The sequence below is a fragment of the Molothrus ater genome, chromosome Z (genome assembly GCF_012460135.2).
Source record: "Molothrus ater isolate BHLD 08-10-18 breed brown headed cowbird chromosome Z, BPBGC_Mater_1.1, whole genome shotgun sequence".
Lineage (NCBI taxonomy): Eukaryota > Metazoa > Chordata > Aves > Passeriformes > Icteridae > Molothrus > Molothrus ater.
Genome location: NC_050511.2, coordinates 51,516,832 through 51,536,353, shown reverse-complemented (window position 1 = coordinate 51,536,353; position 19,522 = coordinate 51,516,832). Strand labels below are relative to the sequence as shown.

The 19,522-nt window shown below is 39.3% G+C and overlaps 2 protein-coding genes across 5 annotated transcripts in view; one reads left to right on the top strand and one right to left on the bottom strand.

Moving 5' to 3' along the window:
- The window catches only part of IFT74 (intraflagellar transport 74), a 35,718-nt gene extending 34,682 nt beyond the window's left edge, over positions 1-1,036 (bottom strand). The window contains exons 1-2 of one of the 4 annotated variants that reach the window (XM_054517885.1): positions 978-1,036; positions 318-464 (exon numbers count right to left, since the gene is read on the bottom strand). In XM_054517885.1, coding sequence (XP_054373860.1) covers positions 318-440 — 123 coding nt within the window. In that variant the 5' untranslated portion in view covers positions 441-464; positions 978-1,036. Of the gene's footprint in view, positions 1-317; positions 468-623 lie in introns of all 4 variants that reach the window. The other 3 variants (XM_054517884.1, XM_054517886.1, XM_054517883.1) reach the window with 3 other exon arrangements.
- A 206-nt stretch (positions 1,037-1,242) lies between these two features.
- On the top strand, positions 1,243-19,522 carry PLAA (phospholipase A2 activating protein). The gene is made up of 14 exons (XM_036403035.2): positions 1,243-1,417; positions 3,566-3,759; positions 4,686-4,786; positions 4,870-4,990; positions 5,321-5,488; positions 6,528-6,663; positions 7,166-7,335; positions 8,824-8,981; positions 10,039-10,258; positions 12,258-12,326; positions 13,910-13,981; positions 14,815-14,916; positions 15,507-15,671; positions 17,123-19,522. The coding sequence occupies exons 1-14, from the start codon at positions 1,269-1,271 to the stop codon at positions 17,683-17,685; spliced, it is 2,388 nt and encodes a 795-aa protein (XP_036258928.1). The 5' UTR covers positions 1,243-1,268; the 3' UTR covers positions 17,686-19,522.

Here is a 19,522-nt window from a genome sequence, read left to right as displayed (position 1 = left end):
AGGAAAGCAAAACTTCAGATGAATATCTGCTGTAGAAGGTAAGGGATTACTTTTGAGCAGCTGTTCATTGTCCCATCTATCTGCAACATTAATGCTATGCTAGTCTCCCAGATGAACTCTGGATGCTGGAGGTCCCTGATCTCCTCCAGGCAAGGTTAGCAAAACTTTATACAAAACTGAAATCTTAAACTCTTCTCAAAAAAGAACTTCTCCTCACTCTGCTCTTGGCACTAAAAAATAAGATTAGCAAAAACAAACAAACAAACACTCTAAATACATAAAAATTAATGATATATTTTTAATATTTTCTAACATACCGCTGTTCCTACTCTGCCTGCTGACGGAGTCCTTGATGAAGAGGCAGGCCTTGATGAAGAGGTCAGTCCTATTCCCGATCTTGAGGCAGAACGAGCTGTGGGAGGTCTGTTACCGCTGGCCATACTCGTTTCCTCTTTAACTTCTCTCTGGTAAGAAAAGAAATCATCCTTTGATTTGCACAAGGTCCTTAAAACTATAAGAAACCGACTCTTTAAAGCATAACTCTTAGTAGAATGCTAAGGGTGGGGGGGGGGGGGGGGGGGGGAGGGGGATGGTTTTGTTTTTTTTAGCAATCTGCAAAATACCTCCTTACTGGATGGTACGAGACCATGAGCGGCAGGGCTCGGGAAAGACCACTTAACGTAAGCTGAGGCAGCACTCTCTTTTCAGTGTTTAGTGAGCTCTCAGCTTATTCTTGTAGCATTTATTGTTTCAGTATCTGAATGCAAATCTTTAATGAAACAAACAGGAAGCAAGCAACTGGTGCAAATACTCATTCTGGTTATCTACAGAGGGTCCATAAACCATCACCCATTACTACAGCAATCCCAAACGGCAACTTTCGCCACCCCCAAAGGAGCCCGTCAAGGAGCCCATCCCAGCCGCACAGCAGCGCAGAGCCAGCGCCGCGACCGCCCGGGAGGACCGCGTCCCCTCACCGCGCCCCTCAGCCGCCATCAGCCCGCGGGCAGCGCCGCCGTATCGCAGCAACCGCTCGCGCGGATATCGCGATGGCCGCAAATCTCGCTCCAGCCTGCCGTGGCTCCCGAAGACTACGACTCCCAGAGGGCGTGGTGAGGGAAGAGCGGGGGCACAACCGCCTGCGTGAAGCGCGGTGCTTGCCGGGATAAGGACCCTCGCCTTGGTCCGGCGGCGCGCCCTGTGACGCCACTTCCCGCACGACTTCCAGCGGCGCGCGGCCCGTGCTGTGTCAGGCCGCCACTGCCGCCATGGCGGGTGAGGGCAGCACGTTCCGGCTGCGCTGCTCCCTGTTGGGGCACGGGCAGGACGTGCGCGGCCTCACTCGCGGCCTCTTCCCGGAAGGCAGCTTCGTGTCTGTCTCGCGGGACAGAACCGCGCGAGTCTGGGCCCCTGACGGGTGAGTGCTGGGCCGCGGCGGAGAGCGTGGAGGTGGTGCCACAGTGGCTCCGCCCGTGCCCCGCCGAGTTCGTCCGTGCAGCTGAGTTCTCCTCAGGGGCTGCCGGCAGAATCGGTGGGGCCGAGAGAGGTGGCGGGCGGTGGGAGCCTGTTCGCAGGCGGCGCTCGTTGTTGGCATTGTCACTTGTCGAGAATCACGTTAGAGGTTTAGAAGGGATCTTCAAGATCAGCTAGTCCCAGTCCCTCAGCCACGGGCGGGGAGACTTTTCACCAGAACAGTTTGCTCAGAGCCCTGTCCATTCTGGCCTTGAGCACTCCCGAGGATGGGATATCCACAACTTCTCTGCAGGGGCCCTGTAGGCCCGTTTAGATACTGGAAGGTTGCTATGAGGTCTCCATGTAATTTTCTCTTGTCCAGGCTGAGCAGGCCTAACTTCTGCATGCCTTTGGGGAAAGTTGCATGTTTTAAAGCCGTTTGCTGCACATCGATGTTGTAGTGTGCTTTGGAAATGGGAACAATGTCATTAGTTCTAGGCATCTTATTTTCTAGGTGGTATTAATAACGTTGTTTCTACCTCATGGTATTCAGTGCCCAAGTAATCCTGCTAAGTAACAGTGCTGCTATTTTGACAATAAGGCAGTGGGGTTTTTTTTGAAAAAAAGCACATAAAAAACCCCCATCCTTTCTCACCCTTGTTAAACAAGCTTCTTTAAAAGTAAAATGGAATATGAACAAAAAACTGTACAGAAAATTAAATACACAAAGACATAGAAAAAGAAAAAATACCCCAAGATTAATTTTTCTGATATTCTACTAATATGTCTCCTACTAATTTGTGTAGTTGAATTCACAGAGTGAATTTTTCAGCATATTACCTTGACCAGAAGCAGACCAAATACACTGCTAAGCAATGTGTGTAGGAGATGTGGGGTATTGCTGGAAGCTACAGGATGTACCTCCTCCCAGACTAGAGTTGTGTATTGTGATCTGTATTCTGAAGTTACTGGACATGAATATTCTTCCCATTGCCTTCATGTAACATAGAAATAATTGGCAAATTTGCTGAGTGCTTACATGTCTCTTCATATTGATCTCTGGAGCTCTGCGACTGAGGTGAAGAAAAACTAATCTTATTAAGTGGGTCTTACTAAGTTTCTTATCACAAGACAAAGAACTTGCTAAATTGCACAGAAATTTGCAGGAGGAAAGGAATTCTAGTTCTAACCCACAGTTTTTGAGAACTTTGTGAGGAAGAAGACATAACTTACTTGTATCAACTTAAAATGTTGATATTGATTATGCTTCTCTGCTTTGAAGGCTCAGGAACTACATTAGTCAGGGTTCAGTGGGTGAGGACACTGCTGTGTGCTGTTTTGGTTCAGGTTTTCCAAGAAGAGATGTTGCTCCTATGATTTGTTCTCTGTGCCTTAAAGGGAGATCTTTTAGAATCTAGAAGAGTATCGTGATTTCCTTACATATTTCAAGCTTGCCAAGCTTTAGGGTTTGAAGGATAACAGTATGATATCATATGATAGCTTTTGTTTTTGAGGGAGGGGGAATAAATACAGGAAAACATAACAAGCACACAACACCACTACCTACATGTTTATTCTATGGGAATAAGTAGCTTTTTTTCCATTAGTGCTGTAACTGCTGAGATTGGCTGAGGATGAAGAAATGAGGGTGCTGGTTGAGTCAGTTATGATCTGTTTAATTTTTATTCCTCTGTAGTGCTCCTAGTGAAGAGGCAGTGAATACACTTGGCTGGCAGTAAACTACATTTTTGTGCTCTTACTTTAGCATGTACTTGGACATACATTTGAGTTTTCAGACCAAAAAAAGATGGCATAAAGACAAACTGTAGCTATTTCTGATCAAATTTGGCAGAGTGTTTGCCAATGAGCAAGTAAGAACAAAAGTCCTCCCAGGCCTATCACTGCATTGAAAAATAAGTGGAAAGCTTTAGTATTGTGTATGGGGAAGAATTCTGGGATGTAATTTTTGTCTTAAATTTCATTCTTTCTAGGCCATCTATAGTACTCACTCAGCACAAGGCAAGCATAGTTATTAATTAATAAGAGCTGTAATTTGCTGAAATAAAGTGCTGTTTCTGTCATGATTCTAAACTGATTATCATCTATGTTTAAGTCTTAACAGGGGTTTTACTGAGATGCACTGTATGAGTGGCCACTCAAATTTTGTATCTTGCGTGTGCATCATACCTCCAAGTGACCTCTATCCTCGTGGGCTGATTGCAACTGGTGGCAATGATCATAATATTTGCATTTTCACAGTTGACAACTCAGCTCCTCTTTACGTCCTTAAGGGTCATAAAAACACAGGTATGTAGTAATTGTACTTTGGAGATTTTTACATAAAAGTTAACGTGATTTATTAGAGAGGAAATTAATTCAAATTTATGAAACTCAGTTTTGATTTATTTGGTATATAATGTAGCAAACTGTTTAATTATGTTCTCTGCAAATAGGATTTTATAATCCTAATTCATGCGGTGACCATTCATTGCAAGGACTTCCAACTTTGTCCTGATGAATGTTTGAACTTTCACTGTCTCTCTAAATTCCTGGCAATTCACAGAACGATTACCCTTTTGTAAAGAATTGCACTTTAGTTGTTCATGTATTAATTTTTTTGTCAAAGCTGATACAAGTGGAAAAAATGAGCTTCCAAAATAAACTTCCTCTGCCCATTTTGTTACTTAGATGAGTATTTAATATTAATTGGTGCTTTAAATACAGAGCTTTACAGTGTGTAAATTGCAGATTACCTTTCTACTAAATCTTTGAATCTCACCACCGTTTATGGTGGTAGTATTTTGCCCTCCAAGAAGGTGAGCTAAGTGTTTTTCATATGAAATAACTTCTTGAAAACATAAATTAATACCTATAGACAAAACTTTTCTTTTTCTTAAAAACTACACATTTGCATTAAGTGTGTGTCTTGACTAGTTATCTCACCTGTTTGTCATCATATTCTAGTCCAAGAGAAGAGATCTGTGACTGAGAGAAGTATAAAAATATGAGTGGCAAAAATATTTCAATTTTTTAAACCTAAAATTAAGAGAATTTTAAGCAGCTTCTTTCTGGGTTGCAATGCAAGTACACTTCACTTAATTCTTCTCTAGACTCCTCAACACTAAATATGCTACTAATACCAAATAAATCCTCTTAAATGAATCTCTTGAAATTACTTAAGATTTGTCTCAGTGCAGGATACTTGTCAGTTCTGACTTAAATGTTCATTCCAGTTTGCAGCCTTTCATCTGGGAAATTTGGCACATTATTAAGTGGATCATGGGATACAACAGCAAAAGTCTGGTTGAATGACAGATGTATGATGACATTACAGGTATGAAGTTCCTCTACATGAATGTGAAATAAGTACTCTGAATTTGATTCTGACATGTCTTAACAATGTTGGGTTTTTTGCAGGGTCACACAGCTGCAATATGGGCAGTGAAGATACTTCCTGAACAAGGATTAATGTTGACTGGTTCAGCTGACAAAACTATAAAACTGTGGAAGGCAGGCAGATGTGAGAGAACATTCACCGGTAAATGTTGCTGCAGTTGATAATTTCATTCGTGTGGTCTGTTCTTGTCAAAAGAGAACAAACATTAAAATCTTACAAAAGCATGGATAAACTGAACAATATTTAGGCAGGATTTTGAAAGTAAACTACTTTTTGAAGTAGTTATATGTCCAGAGGCCACATGACTTCTAAAAAAATAAGATATTTTTCACAGAATTGTGAGCAATTAATTTTTTTAACTGTTCCCACAAAGATTTGTTGCATGGATTTAGATGTGAGCTATACAGAAGTGGTATACTGCTGCTAATGGAGACAATAACTGCATTAAAATTTTCTCTTCCTTTTGTAAAGGACATGAAGATTGTGTGAGAGGTTTAGCTATTCTCAGTGAAATGGAGTTCCTTTCCTGTGCTAATGATGCTAGTGTTCGAAGATGGCAGATCTCTGGCGAGTGTCTGCAGGTGTATTATGGACATACAAATTACATATACAGCATTTCTGTCTTCCCTCGATGTAAAGGTAGGATTTCTTCCCAACTGTTACACAACATTCTTCAAAATGAAATGGGAGGGTGTGTGTTCTGATTTTCTGTGCCACTGCCACAACTGAAGAACACCAGTATCGTTTAATTTTTTTCTTACACCTAGTGCAAATAGGTGTAAGAAAATACACCTATTTGCACTAGGTGGAAGAAAAAAATACATTGAGATTGACTCCAAGTTGCACTGCTGTCAAAATTGCTCTGGCAGTATGTGGGATAAAAGGTCCTGGGTTAGGGCTAATTGAAGGCTTAAGTAAAACTTAGATGAAACAATAGGCAAAACTGTTGTCTTAGCTGACACCTATTTCAGTGCTGTTGCAGAGTAGTAAAATAGTAATATGTGGCATGGCAGTTTGAGATAATGTAAATTTAGATACTTCCACAATGTGCATTATATGTAGTTTAGGTTAAGAATTTCATGGTATGAGGCTTAGTTATGTTTGTTTTCAGAGTTAGAGATTTAGAGGTTCAGAACTAACTGTTGAGCCAGTTGCAGAAGAAATTCCAAGTCAGCAACCTTTGTGGGGTTTATTGGACACTTGCACATTTGTTCAATAGGTCAAGTGCATGTACATGGGTTAGTACATATATTGTAGACTTCCTATGCCTTAAAATCCCTCATTGAGGAGTTTGCAGACTTTTAAAATTGCTTTATGTGTGTTTCCTGATAAAGCAGGCTTACCTTCCAAAACTCAATTTGAAACAAATGCGAACTTAAGCAACTATAGTGCAAGATGAAACTATGATGATTATAAAATTGTTCAAGACCTTTAAAGGATGAAGGGATCTGTTTTGTCTTGGGCACAGTTTTATTCACTGTCTGGCTCCTTAATCTGCAATTTATGCACTTTGGATTTTTTGAGAAAAAAATCTCTACTTGTAATTGAGAGAAGTACTAAATTGCAGAAAGATTCTTTTACTGTTGTGATTTTTAGATACCCAGTTTCAGAATAGCATCCATTATCACAGTATGCTAAAAATATACTTCAAAACTTTTTTTTATCTTTTTATTTTCAGATTTTGTAACAACAGGAGAGGATAGATCTCTTAGAATCTGGAAACAAGGGGAATGTGCTCAAACGATCAGACTCCCAGCTCAGTCTGTATGGTGCTGCTGTGTCTTAGACAATGGTGACATTGTAGTTGGTGCAAGGTATCCCAAGTTTTACTTTCAATATATTTGTAGATCCAAATCTGACAATCCTCGAAGAAATTGCCAGCATCACTTTGGATGTCAGTTTCATTTATATTTAAAAATAAAGCCATCAGAGTGTATGTGTGTTAAATTTAAACATGCACTACACTACATCCAAGAAGTAATTTTTTTATGTCTTTCATAGAGGTAGAGTGAGTTCTTTGGAAATGTGGTAAATCATGAATAGACTTGAGAATAAATTTAGTAAACATGGTATAAAAACACTTTGCATAAGCATATTGTATCTTGACTTTAAAATTATTCTGAAGACTGGGTTACTTGCTTGATTCCTTCTCTGTATGGTTTTAGTATGAGAGTGAATTCCTTTCATAGCTATAATTGGGAGGGGTAGTTGGAAATAGTGATGGTTTATTGTGACATAGAAGTCACCACTAGAATTTATGTAGTCGTTGTGATATTTAAAATAGTATTTCTATTTGAATCTTTTCTCTCCATTCAGTGATGGAATTATTAGGGTGTTTACAGAGTCCTTGGAACGTACAGCAAGTGCTGAAGAGATTCAGGCTTTTGAAAATGAGCTTGCCCAAGCATCCATTGACCCTAAAACTGGTGATTTAGGAGATATCAATGCTGATGACCTTCCTGGAAGAGAACACCTTAAGGATCCTGGTAAGTTACTATACTTCTGTCATGTCAGAGGTGCCTCCAAATCTTGGTTGGAGGTATTGAAACTTCTGATGGTTTCCAAACTTAAAGCTTTAATCCCTTTCGATAGGGTTACTGAAGGAAATGGCTTAATTTGGCTCTGGTATCCTTTCACAGATTCTTTTGGAAGCAGGACTCAAGGTTTTTTGGTTTTGGGGGTTTTCTTATTCTCCTATGAGATAATTTAGAAAAAGGTGGAATTGATGCTACATTATGTTTGAGATATTTTCTATCTGTTCTGCCAGCTGCACCAAGAGTGTGAAACAGGTAATTTGTAAAAGGAATACTGAATATGCAGGCTTTTTTCTTAATAAAAGTAGAAATTTGCTAAAGCAAATTTTTTGCTTTAGTTTTTGGCTTGAAAAGGGGTCTTGATGGACTCAGTTCACACTTTGTAGGTACTTGAGAATGCAGTAGAAGCAGTAGTAAACATTATTCTTAAACAGACAAATACTTTTTCCCAAGGTGAAGTAACTGGGTCAGCCCTTGGCTATGATTAGGAAGTGGCATAGATCTTAGATCCATATGAAACTTTGCATCTTGTTAGACTATGGGAGAATGCCACTTTTCTTAATTGGTATCTCACTGAGAAGCTGATAAACTTCTAAAGTACTTGACCTAAATATTGGTTTGGCCACTTAGTCGGCTGGCAGATACCGTTACCATAATTGTAAAATGCTCATTAAGATAGCTGATATTCTTGTTGTGAGATGTAGTATTTTGTCTGTTTTTTGCTGGGATAGAGTTGATTTTCTCCATAGTAGCTATTATGAGGCTGTTTTGGATTTGTGCTTGAAAACAGGGCTGATAACACAGGGCTGTTTTTGCTATTGCTGAGCAGGGCTTACACAGAGCCAAGGCCTTTGCTTCTCCTCACCACCCCACCAGTGAGGAGGTTGAGGGTGTGCAGGGAGCTGGGAGGGGACACAGCTGGGACAGCTGACCTCAACTGACCCAAGGGATATCCCCATACCATTCAGCATATAATATAGACTAGGGGGAAGAAGAAGGAAGTGAGAGGGGGTATGGAGTGTGAGGGGGTTTGGAGTGTTGGCGTTTGTCTCTCCAGGGAATTGTTGAGCCTGATGGAGCCTTGCTCCTCTGGAGACAGCTGAACACCTGACTGCCCATGGGAAGTGGTGCATGAATTCCTTGTTTTGCTTTGCTTGTGCATGTAGTTTTTGACTTACCTTTTTAATTGTATCTCAATCGCCAGATTTTTCACTTCTATTCATCTGATTTTTTCCTGCATCCCAACCATGAAGCCAGTGAGTGTGTCTGTGTGGTGCTTAGTTGCCATCTGGGGTTAAACAATATATCTGCTTAATTCCTGTGCTTTTGTTTCAAGTGTTGTTGAACTATTTTTAAATTTTTAATGCTGAGCACCATTTGAATATTTTTCTCTCCTAAAGTAAATCGTATCCTTGAAATTGTTTGAACTCCTGCCTACAGGAACAAGAGATGGACAGACACGGCTTATTAAAGATAATGGGAAAGTAGAAGCATATCAATGGAGTGTAAGTGAAGGAAGATGGATAAAGATCGGTGATGTTGTTGGTTCTTCTGGAGCCACACAACAAACGTCTGGAAAAGTTTTATTTGAAGGAAAGGTATGTGTAAAGTTTAATTTGTTTCATTCTTTCCTAAGTAACTGGTCTTTGTTCAGATAAAATAAAATTTAGAAAACAGGTATTTAAAAAATATCTGTATTAGAAAACAGGAACTTTTTTGTTACCTTTGATCTCAGAGGTAGAAGTGTAAGTAAGTACAGTTTATTACTTAAAAAACATATTTTGTAAAATGAGCAAGCTAATGGGCACAAATTATTTTGGAGAAAGGTAAACCATTAGTAGAGAAATTGTCAAGTTCTATTGTATGTATTGTTAATACCTTGAGAAGTTAGTTTAAATATCCGTCCCAAAGGAAATGAACTTTGTAATGCAAGGCTTACCTAAAATGTTAGGTACCAGACTTTCTGTACCACTTCTCTATAGTAACTATTGAACCTAAAGGTAAGCTGACCTAAAGACATATAAGCTGAAAATGTTTCCTTTACTGAAACATACACAGAAAAGCTTGTCAGGGTCCACCACAGAAGAAATGCCTCCAAAATACTGATTTTCACTCTCACAGATTTTAAAGAAGCATTAGGAAGTCGTTTGCTAGCATTAGAAGTGTGCTTTTAAGACTCAAATTTCTTGAGGTATCTGATTGCTCTATAGCATTGGAGGGAGCCAGAGGTGTCAATGAGAGTGACCTCTCATTGTAATTTGTAATATATCTGCACGCTCATTACAATGATATGTTGTTTTACTCTGCTCTTCTTAAGCAGAGAATTCTGGAAAATATAGGTTTAAGTCTGTGATGATTTTGGCTGGGACAGAGTTTGTATTTTTCTTAGCATCTGGTACAATGCTATGTGTTTTGGATATAGTATAGCAACAGTGTTACAACACACTGCTGTTTTGGCTGTTGCTAAGTAATGTTTAGTGTTTACCCTAAATCAGCGAATGTTTACTTGCAGTCTCTCAGGAGAGTATTGCTGATATGTTCTGTAAGTAGCAGTGGTTTAAGTTTTTAGGCTCAAGTTAGACTACATTTAATACATCATTATGTAAAAAGTGCTGGAAGACTTCTAATGTGTTTTTATTTTTATTCCACTTAAAGGAATATGACTATGTTTTCACCATTGATGTAAATGAAAATGGGCCTTCCTACAAACTGCCATATAACATCACTGATGATCCTTGGCTGACTGCATACAACTTCCTGCAAAAGAATGATCTAAATCCTATGTTTCTGGATCAGGTGGCCAAGTTTATTATGGACAACACTAAGGGGCAAACACTGTTGAGTACAAGTAATCAATTTTCAGATCCATTTACAGGTAAATATTTAATATTAAACTTATGTGATGACATTAGATACTCCTCCGAGTTTTGTGTCTTCAGCACACTCTGACTGATCTTCGACACCATCATTAGTGAAGATGTGGAGTAGGACTGGATGCAGTACTGACTCCTGGGGTACACCACCAGTGGCTGGCTTCCAGTAAATGTTGTTGCATTGGCCACCATCCTCTGGCCATGGTTGTTCCAATCCATTTCACTTCCATAGAATCATAGAATCATTAAGATTGAAAAAGACCTCTAAGAATATTGAGTTCAGTCATTAACTGACCACTTCCATGTTCACCCCCTAAATCATATCCTCATATTCACTTAGTTCTTTGGATATATCAGGGATGATGATTCAGACACTTCCTTGGGCAGTCTATTCCAATGCCTGACCACCCTTCCAGTATAGAACTTTTTCCTAATATCGAATTAAGCCTCTCCTGGCACAGCTTGAGACCACTTCTTTGCATTCTTTTACTGGGAGAAGAGACTGATGCCCACCTTGATACCTTTGAAATTCTTGTAGAGAGCACTAAGGTCCACCTGCACCACTTAAACATCCCCAGTTCCTTCAGGTGCTTCAGGTGCTTCTCATAAGACCTGTGCTCCAGACCCTTCACCAGCTGCATTGCCCTTTTCTGGACTTGCCTGCAGCACCTCAATGTGTTTGTTGTCATGAGGGGCCCAGAACTGATCGCAGGATTTGAGGTGTGGCCTCACCAGGGCCATGTACAGAGGGACAGTCACAGCCCTGGTCCTGCTGGGATAAAAGCCAAGATCCTGTTGTCCTTCTTGGCCACTTAGGCACACTCCTGGGTCATGGTCAGGCAGGTGATGATCAGCATTGCCAGGTCCTTTTCTTCTGGGCAGCTTTCCAGCCACTCTGCCCCCAACCTGTATCTCTGCACGGGGTTGTTGTGACCCAGGGGGAGGACCCAGTACTTGGCCTTGTTGAGCCTCATAGAATTGTCTGCCCAGGCAGACTTAAGTGTTGTAGCTCTTGAACTTCTTCTGCAGATACTTTCATATCTTTAAATGATTGAGGGCAAAGGCACAGATAGTTCTGAAAAAAAATCCGAAAAACAAAGAATATTCAGCAAAATTCTAATCAAGCCAGTTGTATTTTTCAGTCTAGTCTTTTTTTTCCAGTGAAGGAAAGGTCCAGTTTTCATACAAGAAGTGCCAGATGCTGTTAAGGCAATTAATAAAATACAAAAATTTAGCCAGAGAATTAGTCAAAATACATAAATGTGAAATACATAAATTACCTTTTTCAGGCAGGAAATGGAACTAGAACAAGTTGATTACTGACAAGCTAAACCATTGTTAATCAATTACATCCTGCTTATCACATTTACAAAACAAGCTAATTCAATTAATTTCAAAAAGATGAATTTTAGAAGAAAACAGCATTAAAATAATTGAGCTAAATCTTTTTCTTGCAAGGGACTGAAAATGGGAATACAGGCTTGTTGGTTTATATGTAAATCTGAGAGCTGCAGTTGTCCCAGAAATAATTAGTTTGGAAAAGACCTCTGAGATCAAGTCTAACCTATGACTGAACAGCACCATGTCAACTAGACCATGGTACTAAGTGCCACACATTCAGTCTTTCCTTTAACACCTCCACCACCTCCCTGCTCAGCTCATTCCAGTATCTAATCACCCTTTCTGTGAAAAAATTCTTCTTCATGTCCAACCTAAACCTCCCCCAGTGCAATTTAAGGCTATGCCCTCTCCTCCTGTCACTGGTTGCCTGGGAGAAGAGGCCAATCCCCAGCTGGCTACAGCCTTCCTTCAGGAAGTTGTAGAGTGAGGTAAGGTGTCCCCTGAGCCTTCTCTTCTCCAGGCTAAACCAAACCCAGCTCCCTCAGCCACTCCTCATAGGATAGGCACTCCAGACCTTTCACCAGCTTTGTTACCCTCCTCTGGATTTTAATAACATCAAGGTGTGTTTAATAGTCATTGCTTTTCTCACTGTTTGACTAGGTGCTGGACGTTATGTTCCAGGCTCTTCATCTGGATCAAGTGCAGTACCTGGAGCAGACCCATTTACAGGTAATGTGAAATTCATATCTGTCTGGCTAGCACTTAAGATACGCATTTCAGTCGTTTTCTGTTGCATTACGTGTTTAGCCCCAGACAGCTGTTTCTTACAGTTCTCTGTTGGGGGCAGTAGTGTGGAAGAGCCTGGTAAGGTGGGCTCTGCCACTGCAAAGCATACTGAGATCTGTTCAGTAGAGGTAAGCCCTCTGCTGTTGGGTCTGCCTCATGTCACTCTGTCCACTACAGCAGAAGAGTAAGGACCTAAACCTTTTGTTTTGCCAGACTTCATACTCATGAACCACACAAGATCAGGTATATTCATAGAGGTAGTTTTCCATTTTCATTTTTACTTGGTTTTTTTACATGATCTTTGTTCGTACCATGCACCCCATACTTTATATTCTGATCCTCACTGGTGTAGCTATTGTAAAGTCCTCCTCACTAATTTTGTAATCTTGTTTGCAAAAACATTCCCAGTTCCAGCCCTGCATCGGCAGACTTCTCCTATCCCTGATTAGGAGCTCTTAGTCCTCAAAGAGGTTCCTGTAATCACTTGATGCCAAAATCTTGGCTGCAAAACCAGCTGTGCAGTCAGTTGCAGACCCACTTGATAAGTATATTTGTATTCAAGCATTTCTGCTTTGTTCAGAGTAACAAAGAAATGGCCTGAACTCTTCAGCCTTGTTCTCAGAGTTCTCTAATCACACTTGAAATCCTCCAAGACCTCCTTGGCAAAACCATTGATTGCCATGTGGAGGAGTAGCAGGGTAACAGTCTGAAGGCCAGGCAAGGCTTGGCAGTGTCTCTTTGGCATCCTGAATCCTTTCTCCAGCAGACACGTACCTCACAAGTTACCAGGCCATATGCATAGGCAGGTGCCTCCCTACCATGCAGGAGGTTACTCTGCTTCCCATCACTGCTGCTTGCCTTTCCTGTTTTTGCAGACAGGAGGTGTAGTTTCAGCTGTAGTTTCTTAACACATCACTGCTGGGTGTTGGTCCACACCAGTGCCAGAGCACTCACTGCCTGCTGTGCAGTTGCAGATCCACAGGTAGAGCAGAAGCCTTTGTGCTGTTACAAAAACTCACAGCCTTCAGTCTTCTCAGTCTTGACCAGCCTTCTGTGTCCAGCTGTTTCTCTTTTATGGCTTTTGTGGCTCTGTGGTCTCTGCAGATGGAGGCCTCACTGAGGCCTCAGTGCAAGAGAGTCCAGCTCCCACAGGAGAGACCACTCATGGCTCAGGCACAAGAGATACACTGCCAGGGCAGTGTGCCCTCCTGCTGGAACTTGTCATGGATAAGGTATCTGCTGTGCTGTAGCCTTCTTCACCTGTGAGTGCCAGAGATCCCACAGTGTCCCACAGTGATGACACAGTGTCTCCCAGCTGTGGGCTCACAACTTGTGAATGCTGTCATCACCAACATCTGCACATAGGCATTGATTTAATCCTTAAAGAGGTGTTGAGCATTACTTCATAATTCCTTTAGTGCACAAAAGTAATTTTTAATAGTTTTGTTTGAAAAGTAGTAACTAAATACAGGTATACATAATCTCTTTATTGGTGGTGGTGTTTAAAAACTTGACATCTTTGTTAGGAGCTGGTCGCTATGTTCCTGGTTCAGCATCAAACACAGTTCCTCCAGTGGGGGGGGTTGATCCATTTACAGGTAAGAGACAATGTCTGCCAGTGAAAAACATTCCTGATTGTTGGGTTTGGTTTTTTTTCTCTGACATGAATTCTGCATTGATGCAAATTCATACTTTATTAAAAATAGCAGATTGAAGCTGCTATACTCTGAAATTAATCATAAAAGAGGGATAACAGCCTTCTTCCTTTGCATGCAGGAATCATGCACACAAGCTTTAAAATGTATAATAATAATAATCTGAGAGGATTATTGATCTCCTAGTAGTTGTGTTGTTGATCAGAGAAACTGGTATATAGTTAATGGGCATTATACAATATCAGCCACTAGACCTGTGAGTTTAAGAAATCATTATGGGTGATGATAAAAGCTCTATATTGCTCCTTAAAAAAAGACATTTCAGGCTACTATTGCATGTGCCCTAACTTGGTCATGTCTGCAAATCTTCTAATATGTAAACAGTTTCATTATGAAAATAATAAAAATACAAGATTTCAGGGGCAAGAGGGATATTTTTCCTAAAAAGATCCTTGCCATTTTTATGTGTTAACTACAATAGCCGTTGCTATAAGTGACTATGTATTTAGTTCACGTAATTAAGAAATGACTGTTAATAATTTCAACTTGTAAACTTTTCATGAGGGGGGAACAGTTTGTGAAGATATTGCTTTCAGTTTTAACCCCTGAATGTAAAAATAATGTAAGAAATGACAGCTGTTTGCATAGACATTCAGGGTTTTTTTCAAGAGATATTTTTCCGAGTAATGTCCAGCAGTAGAGAGTTACTGCTAGGACATCATTCCATATCAGACACCTTGGTACACTGTTGAATGCTCTGTATTGCCCTTCTGTAGGAATGGATGCCTACCAGTCAGCTGCAGCTAAAGTTGAAAATATTTATTTTCCGAAGAAAGATGCTGTCACCTTTGACCAGGCCAATCCTACGCAGATACTGGGTCAGTGTTTTAATATCAAGGATTTTTTTAAAAATATTTTTTAAATAATTTGATTAACTGAGCTTTTTAAAAAACATTTCCTTAATGCTAGATCCATTACATTAATCTAATACTTTGGTTTTTAAATCACACTGAAGATTGAATATAGCACATGTCATAAGCAAAACATGATCACATGATTGAAGTAAAAATAAAAAAATTGTGATCACACTAAGAACATACACCTTTATTGTTTTTACTACTTAATAAAAGAGCAAAAATAAATTGTATTTCAGTTATGAAAGCTCTATTGTTCTTATGACTCCTTTCTGCATTTTTATCTTTGTTTTCTAAAATTTTTCTACAAATTCTGAATCTTTGTGTCGCATTGTTAAAGTGGAATTAATAGTAGCAATCATTGTGATAATTAAAATCTTGAAATGAGAAATTGTCAAATTGGAAAACATGTTTTAAAAGTCTTACCTCCCCAAAACCAATCAATTGCAATAGTTGCTATTTGTTTATAAAGTGCTTTTGTAGCATTTCAGTTGAGATCTCAATTTCTAAGGTTCTGTTTTGGGAAAGTTGTGCCTCTTCTTTTGGTATTATAGGCAAATTAAAGGAACTTAATGGCAGTGCAGCTGAAGAACATAAGCTTACTGAAGATGACTTGATAACCCTAGAAAAGTTACTGTCTGCAACATGTAACACCTCTACGGAAACACCTACAGCACAGCAACTTCAGACTTTATGGAGAGCAGTTAACTGGCCAGAAGGTAAACTCTTACAATTGTTTTTTGCGTCATCTCATCAGTACTTCACCATGAAAAGTCTCGTCATGCTGTGTGTTACACTGAGTCAGTCCCAAAGACTTGATAGTCCAAGTAGAAAAGAGAAGATGAATAAAAGGTGCTGACAGCATTGATCAGCTTCAGGGGCAAATTTGGTAATTGGTTGTCAATTTTTGTTGGCAAAATAATTAACATAAAGAGGAAACTTGATATAAAAGTCAGTTATGATTATTTCATTAGCAGGGCCATCCTCAAAAAAGTGTGAGACTTGTCCGGAAATAGAGTAAGGAAGTGCAAATTTGGCATCCTAAGCTGTTACCAAATGAGAGATGAAATTATGAGATCAATTATGGGGGGAAAAAATCAAAAGTAGCTCCGGTTTAATATGGTAGAGAAGAAGTTACTGATGCTATGCTATATGACCAAAACTGCATTAGTGAAATGACATGCTGGAAGAATGGAAGTACAGGTGATATAATTACATTTAATAATATTGTCAGCACTGATGGATTGGAAAAGCTATTTTGGTTGTTACAGCACATTCTGGAAGAAACGATTCTTTGCATATACAAATATCTGAGAATGGTTACAATTAACCACTTTTTTAAAATTGCAGTTAAAGATTTACTAATAGGAAAAGCATTTCACTATTTAAAATTCATGTTCATTTTATAATACCACTTAATCAAACAGTGTTTTGCATAAAGAGGAGCTGGTGATGGCCAATGTCATACCTTCCAGACTCTTTGTATTGTACAAGGCATTAATTCTGAAGATTCTGCATATGTGCAGGAAAAAACCTCTAATAAGATAAGTAGTTGGGCAGGTTCAGCTTTGATTTGGTAGAAAGCATTGGATACCAGTAGTAGATACAAGGAGACATATGGATTCAGAATATGGGAAAGGAGGGACATTACAAGGTTTCAGTTCAGTTTCCTTACAATGATTTCTAGCTCTTCAGTTGAGAACATATTTTTTATTTTCTTTTCTTGTAAGCAGTTTTGTAGCTATACTGTACTGTAAGTTATGGAATGAGGACAAAGGGAGATGCTGTCTATGTAGGGGTGTTCAATCACTGAACTTGCAGCTTTCAGAGACTTTTTTGGATTAGTTACCATATCTTGTGCTTAACTTCAGTGTTATCAATTTGAGATTTTAGACAAAGAAAAAATTATAAGATTTTCTGCAAAGCCCTGTGTTAATCCTAAATTAAGGATTATGGATTTTTAATGATAATTGAAGCGTGACTAGAATGGATTTGTCAATATTTGTCTTTATGAATGTGAAACAATTTATGCTTTACTTACGCATGAAACTGTTAGTGTCTGTTTCCAACACTGCAGGGCTAAGAAGGTCAGCATCTGAAAGAAACTCACTGATAAATTTACACATAATGCAGTATTAATACTATAATTTTGTTTTGTTTTGTTTCTTAGATATTGTCTTTCCAGCGCTAGACATTCTTAGATTGTCTGTCAGGCATCCCACTGTGAATGAAAACTTCTGCAGTGAAAAGGAGCATGTACAGTTTATCATCCTTCTTCTTAAATTTCTGAATCCTAAAGGCAAACAAGCAAACCAGCTGTTGGCACTTAGAGCTCTTTGCAATTGTTTTGTCAGCCATGCAGGCCAGAAGCTCATGATGGAACAGAGGGATGAAATAATGACACAAGCAATAGAAACAAAATCAGGCAATAAGAACATCCACATTGCACTGGCCACACTGACATTGAACTATGCTGTATGTTTACATAAAGTCAATAACGTTGAGGGCAAAGCTCAATGTTTATCAGTAATCAGCACAGTTATGGAAGTTGTTCAAGATCTTGAAGCTATTTTTAGACTGCTTGTGGCTCTTGGGACGCTAATCAGTGATGATACAAATGCTGTGCAATTAGCTAAGTCTCTGGGAGTTGATTCTCAAATAAAAAAGTATGCCTCTGTATCAGAACCAGCTAAAGTAAAAGAATGCTGTAGGTTTGTTCTTAATCTGTTATAATAATTTTTTCTTAGCACTTGGAAGACAGTATATGTAGAAAAAAAGATGCTTTTGTTCATATTTTATGACAGACTATACTTGGGAAAATACTGTGGATTAATTACACTTGTTGCAAGATACAGAAAAATAAAACTTTTTTCACTGTTTGTCATTGGACTGCTTTTCTGAAGTGATCAGTGCACAGAAACTTTGCAAGGAGTCTGGACATTGCTCAGATAAAAATAGGACACCAAGAAGTCAAACTATATCAGTACTTACAGGTCATCCAGACAGAAAGGTAGGAAATGGCTGTTATTTAGTGACTGTCAACTCTGGCACCCACCCCCAACACATTCTGTGTTCCAGCATGATTCGTCTGTTTCTTCACTGTGGGGTTTTTTTCAGTGGATGAGGGGCCCTGAGATCTCCTTAAGTTCAGCAGTGCATTTCACAAGCTTATTAGTTAACCTAAGTTAATATTAACCCTTGTCACATAGCCTGGTAAGGAAATTTTTCAGCAGCTTTCTCCACTTCCTTTTGAAACTTAACTTTTATGGCTCTTACGTCTTTTAACCCTAGGGCTAGATGACTTTTTGAGGGGCAGAACCTCTACCTGCCATATGGATATTGTGTTTCACTCATAAATTTGTATCTTGCAGCTTGTAAAATGGCGTGAACTTCTAGAGAAGCCTTTAACTTGACTTTTTAATTTTTAAGAACAGGAATACCCCACTGGTTAATAGCAGATGTCTTATTCTATGTTGTAAAATCTAGATTATTAAAATAGGTCATTTTGAAGAGTGGGAGAGCCGTCTACACCTAGAGAAGAGATTGAGCAGGAGAAGCTTGAAGAAGCTTCCTAAAGGTGGTTGATGTACCCTGCCTGCCAGTGTTTTGAGGTATTTGGACATTGTCCTTGATAAGAGGCTCTAATTTTTGTCCAGAAATGGTCAGGTCTCTACAACTGAAATACTCTGTTGTAAACTGCATGTATTTGAAGTCAAGTTTTATGAAGCAGCTTTAACTTCGTAACTGTGGTGACTGTTGACAGGGAAAATAATACTTTGCAACTTATTCCAGCAGATCTAAGATGTTCAGCTGAAAAGGGAAATGTTATTTTCTACTACTGCAAGCGTTGCAATTGCGTTCAGAATTAAGATGAGCTAAAGAGGGTCAATGTTTAAGTTGCATTTTTCATTAGACTAATAAAATGGAAAACAGGAAAAAAGGGGCAAAATTCTGGCACATGAACTCCACACCCCATGATACCTGCCTATGTTAGATGTGAAGAATTTTGTGACCAAGAGCTCTTAACTTTTGTTTTGCTCCAGCTACCTGAACTGAGTTACTACACTGCTTCCAGCAAACTTTGTCTCTCAGATCTTTAGTTGCACACTTGTACACTTACACTTCGGTTGGATTTCCAGATAAATACCCTCACAGTCCTGATCATGGTCTGAGTCACACACCTTCTGATTTGATCTATTGGAGGTTCATATATGAGGCAGTCCGACAAATTACTTGTGATTTACAGTGCTTGATAGATGAACCCCTTCCTGGGAAAGCGTGTAAGAACCTACCTTTAGGAAACATGTCTGTGAAATAATGTGCCTGTCTGTTGAATTTTGGTTGCCTACTATACAATTGTTCTTGAAGCTTCAGCTTTCTAATGTTGTACTCTTCAACTGTGTTTGTACCTGTGCTATTTTAAGAAATTATACTTGTCTTAATATTTTTGGTTTATTATTGTGGGATGGCTCTGTTACAGATTATCTCTTTATGTGAAAATTGTTATGGATTTCTCAGACCAAAAATTAATGTTTATATTAATAAACATACTCTGGCAACTCCCAAGAAA

What these genes read in the sequence shown, in the direction of transcription:
- PLAA (XM_036403035.2), top strand. Translation starts at nt 1,269, where the DNA reads ATGGCGGGTGAGGGCAGCACGTTCCGGCTGCGCTGCTCCCTGTTGGGG. An exon ending in GATGTATGATGACATTACAG is followed by an intron (nt 4,787 to 4,869) that starts GTATGAAGTTCC and finishes GGTTTTTTGCAG; the next exon opens with GGTCACACAGCTGCAATATG. An exon ending in AAGTTTTATTTGAAGGAAAG is followed by an intron (nt 8,982 to 10,038) that starts GTATGTGTAAAG and finishes TTCCACTTAAAG; the next exon opens with GAATATGACTATGTTTTCAC.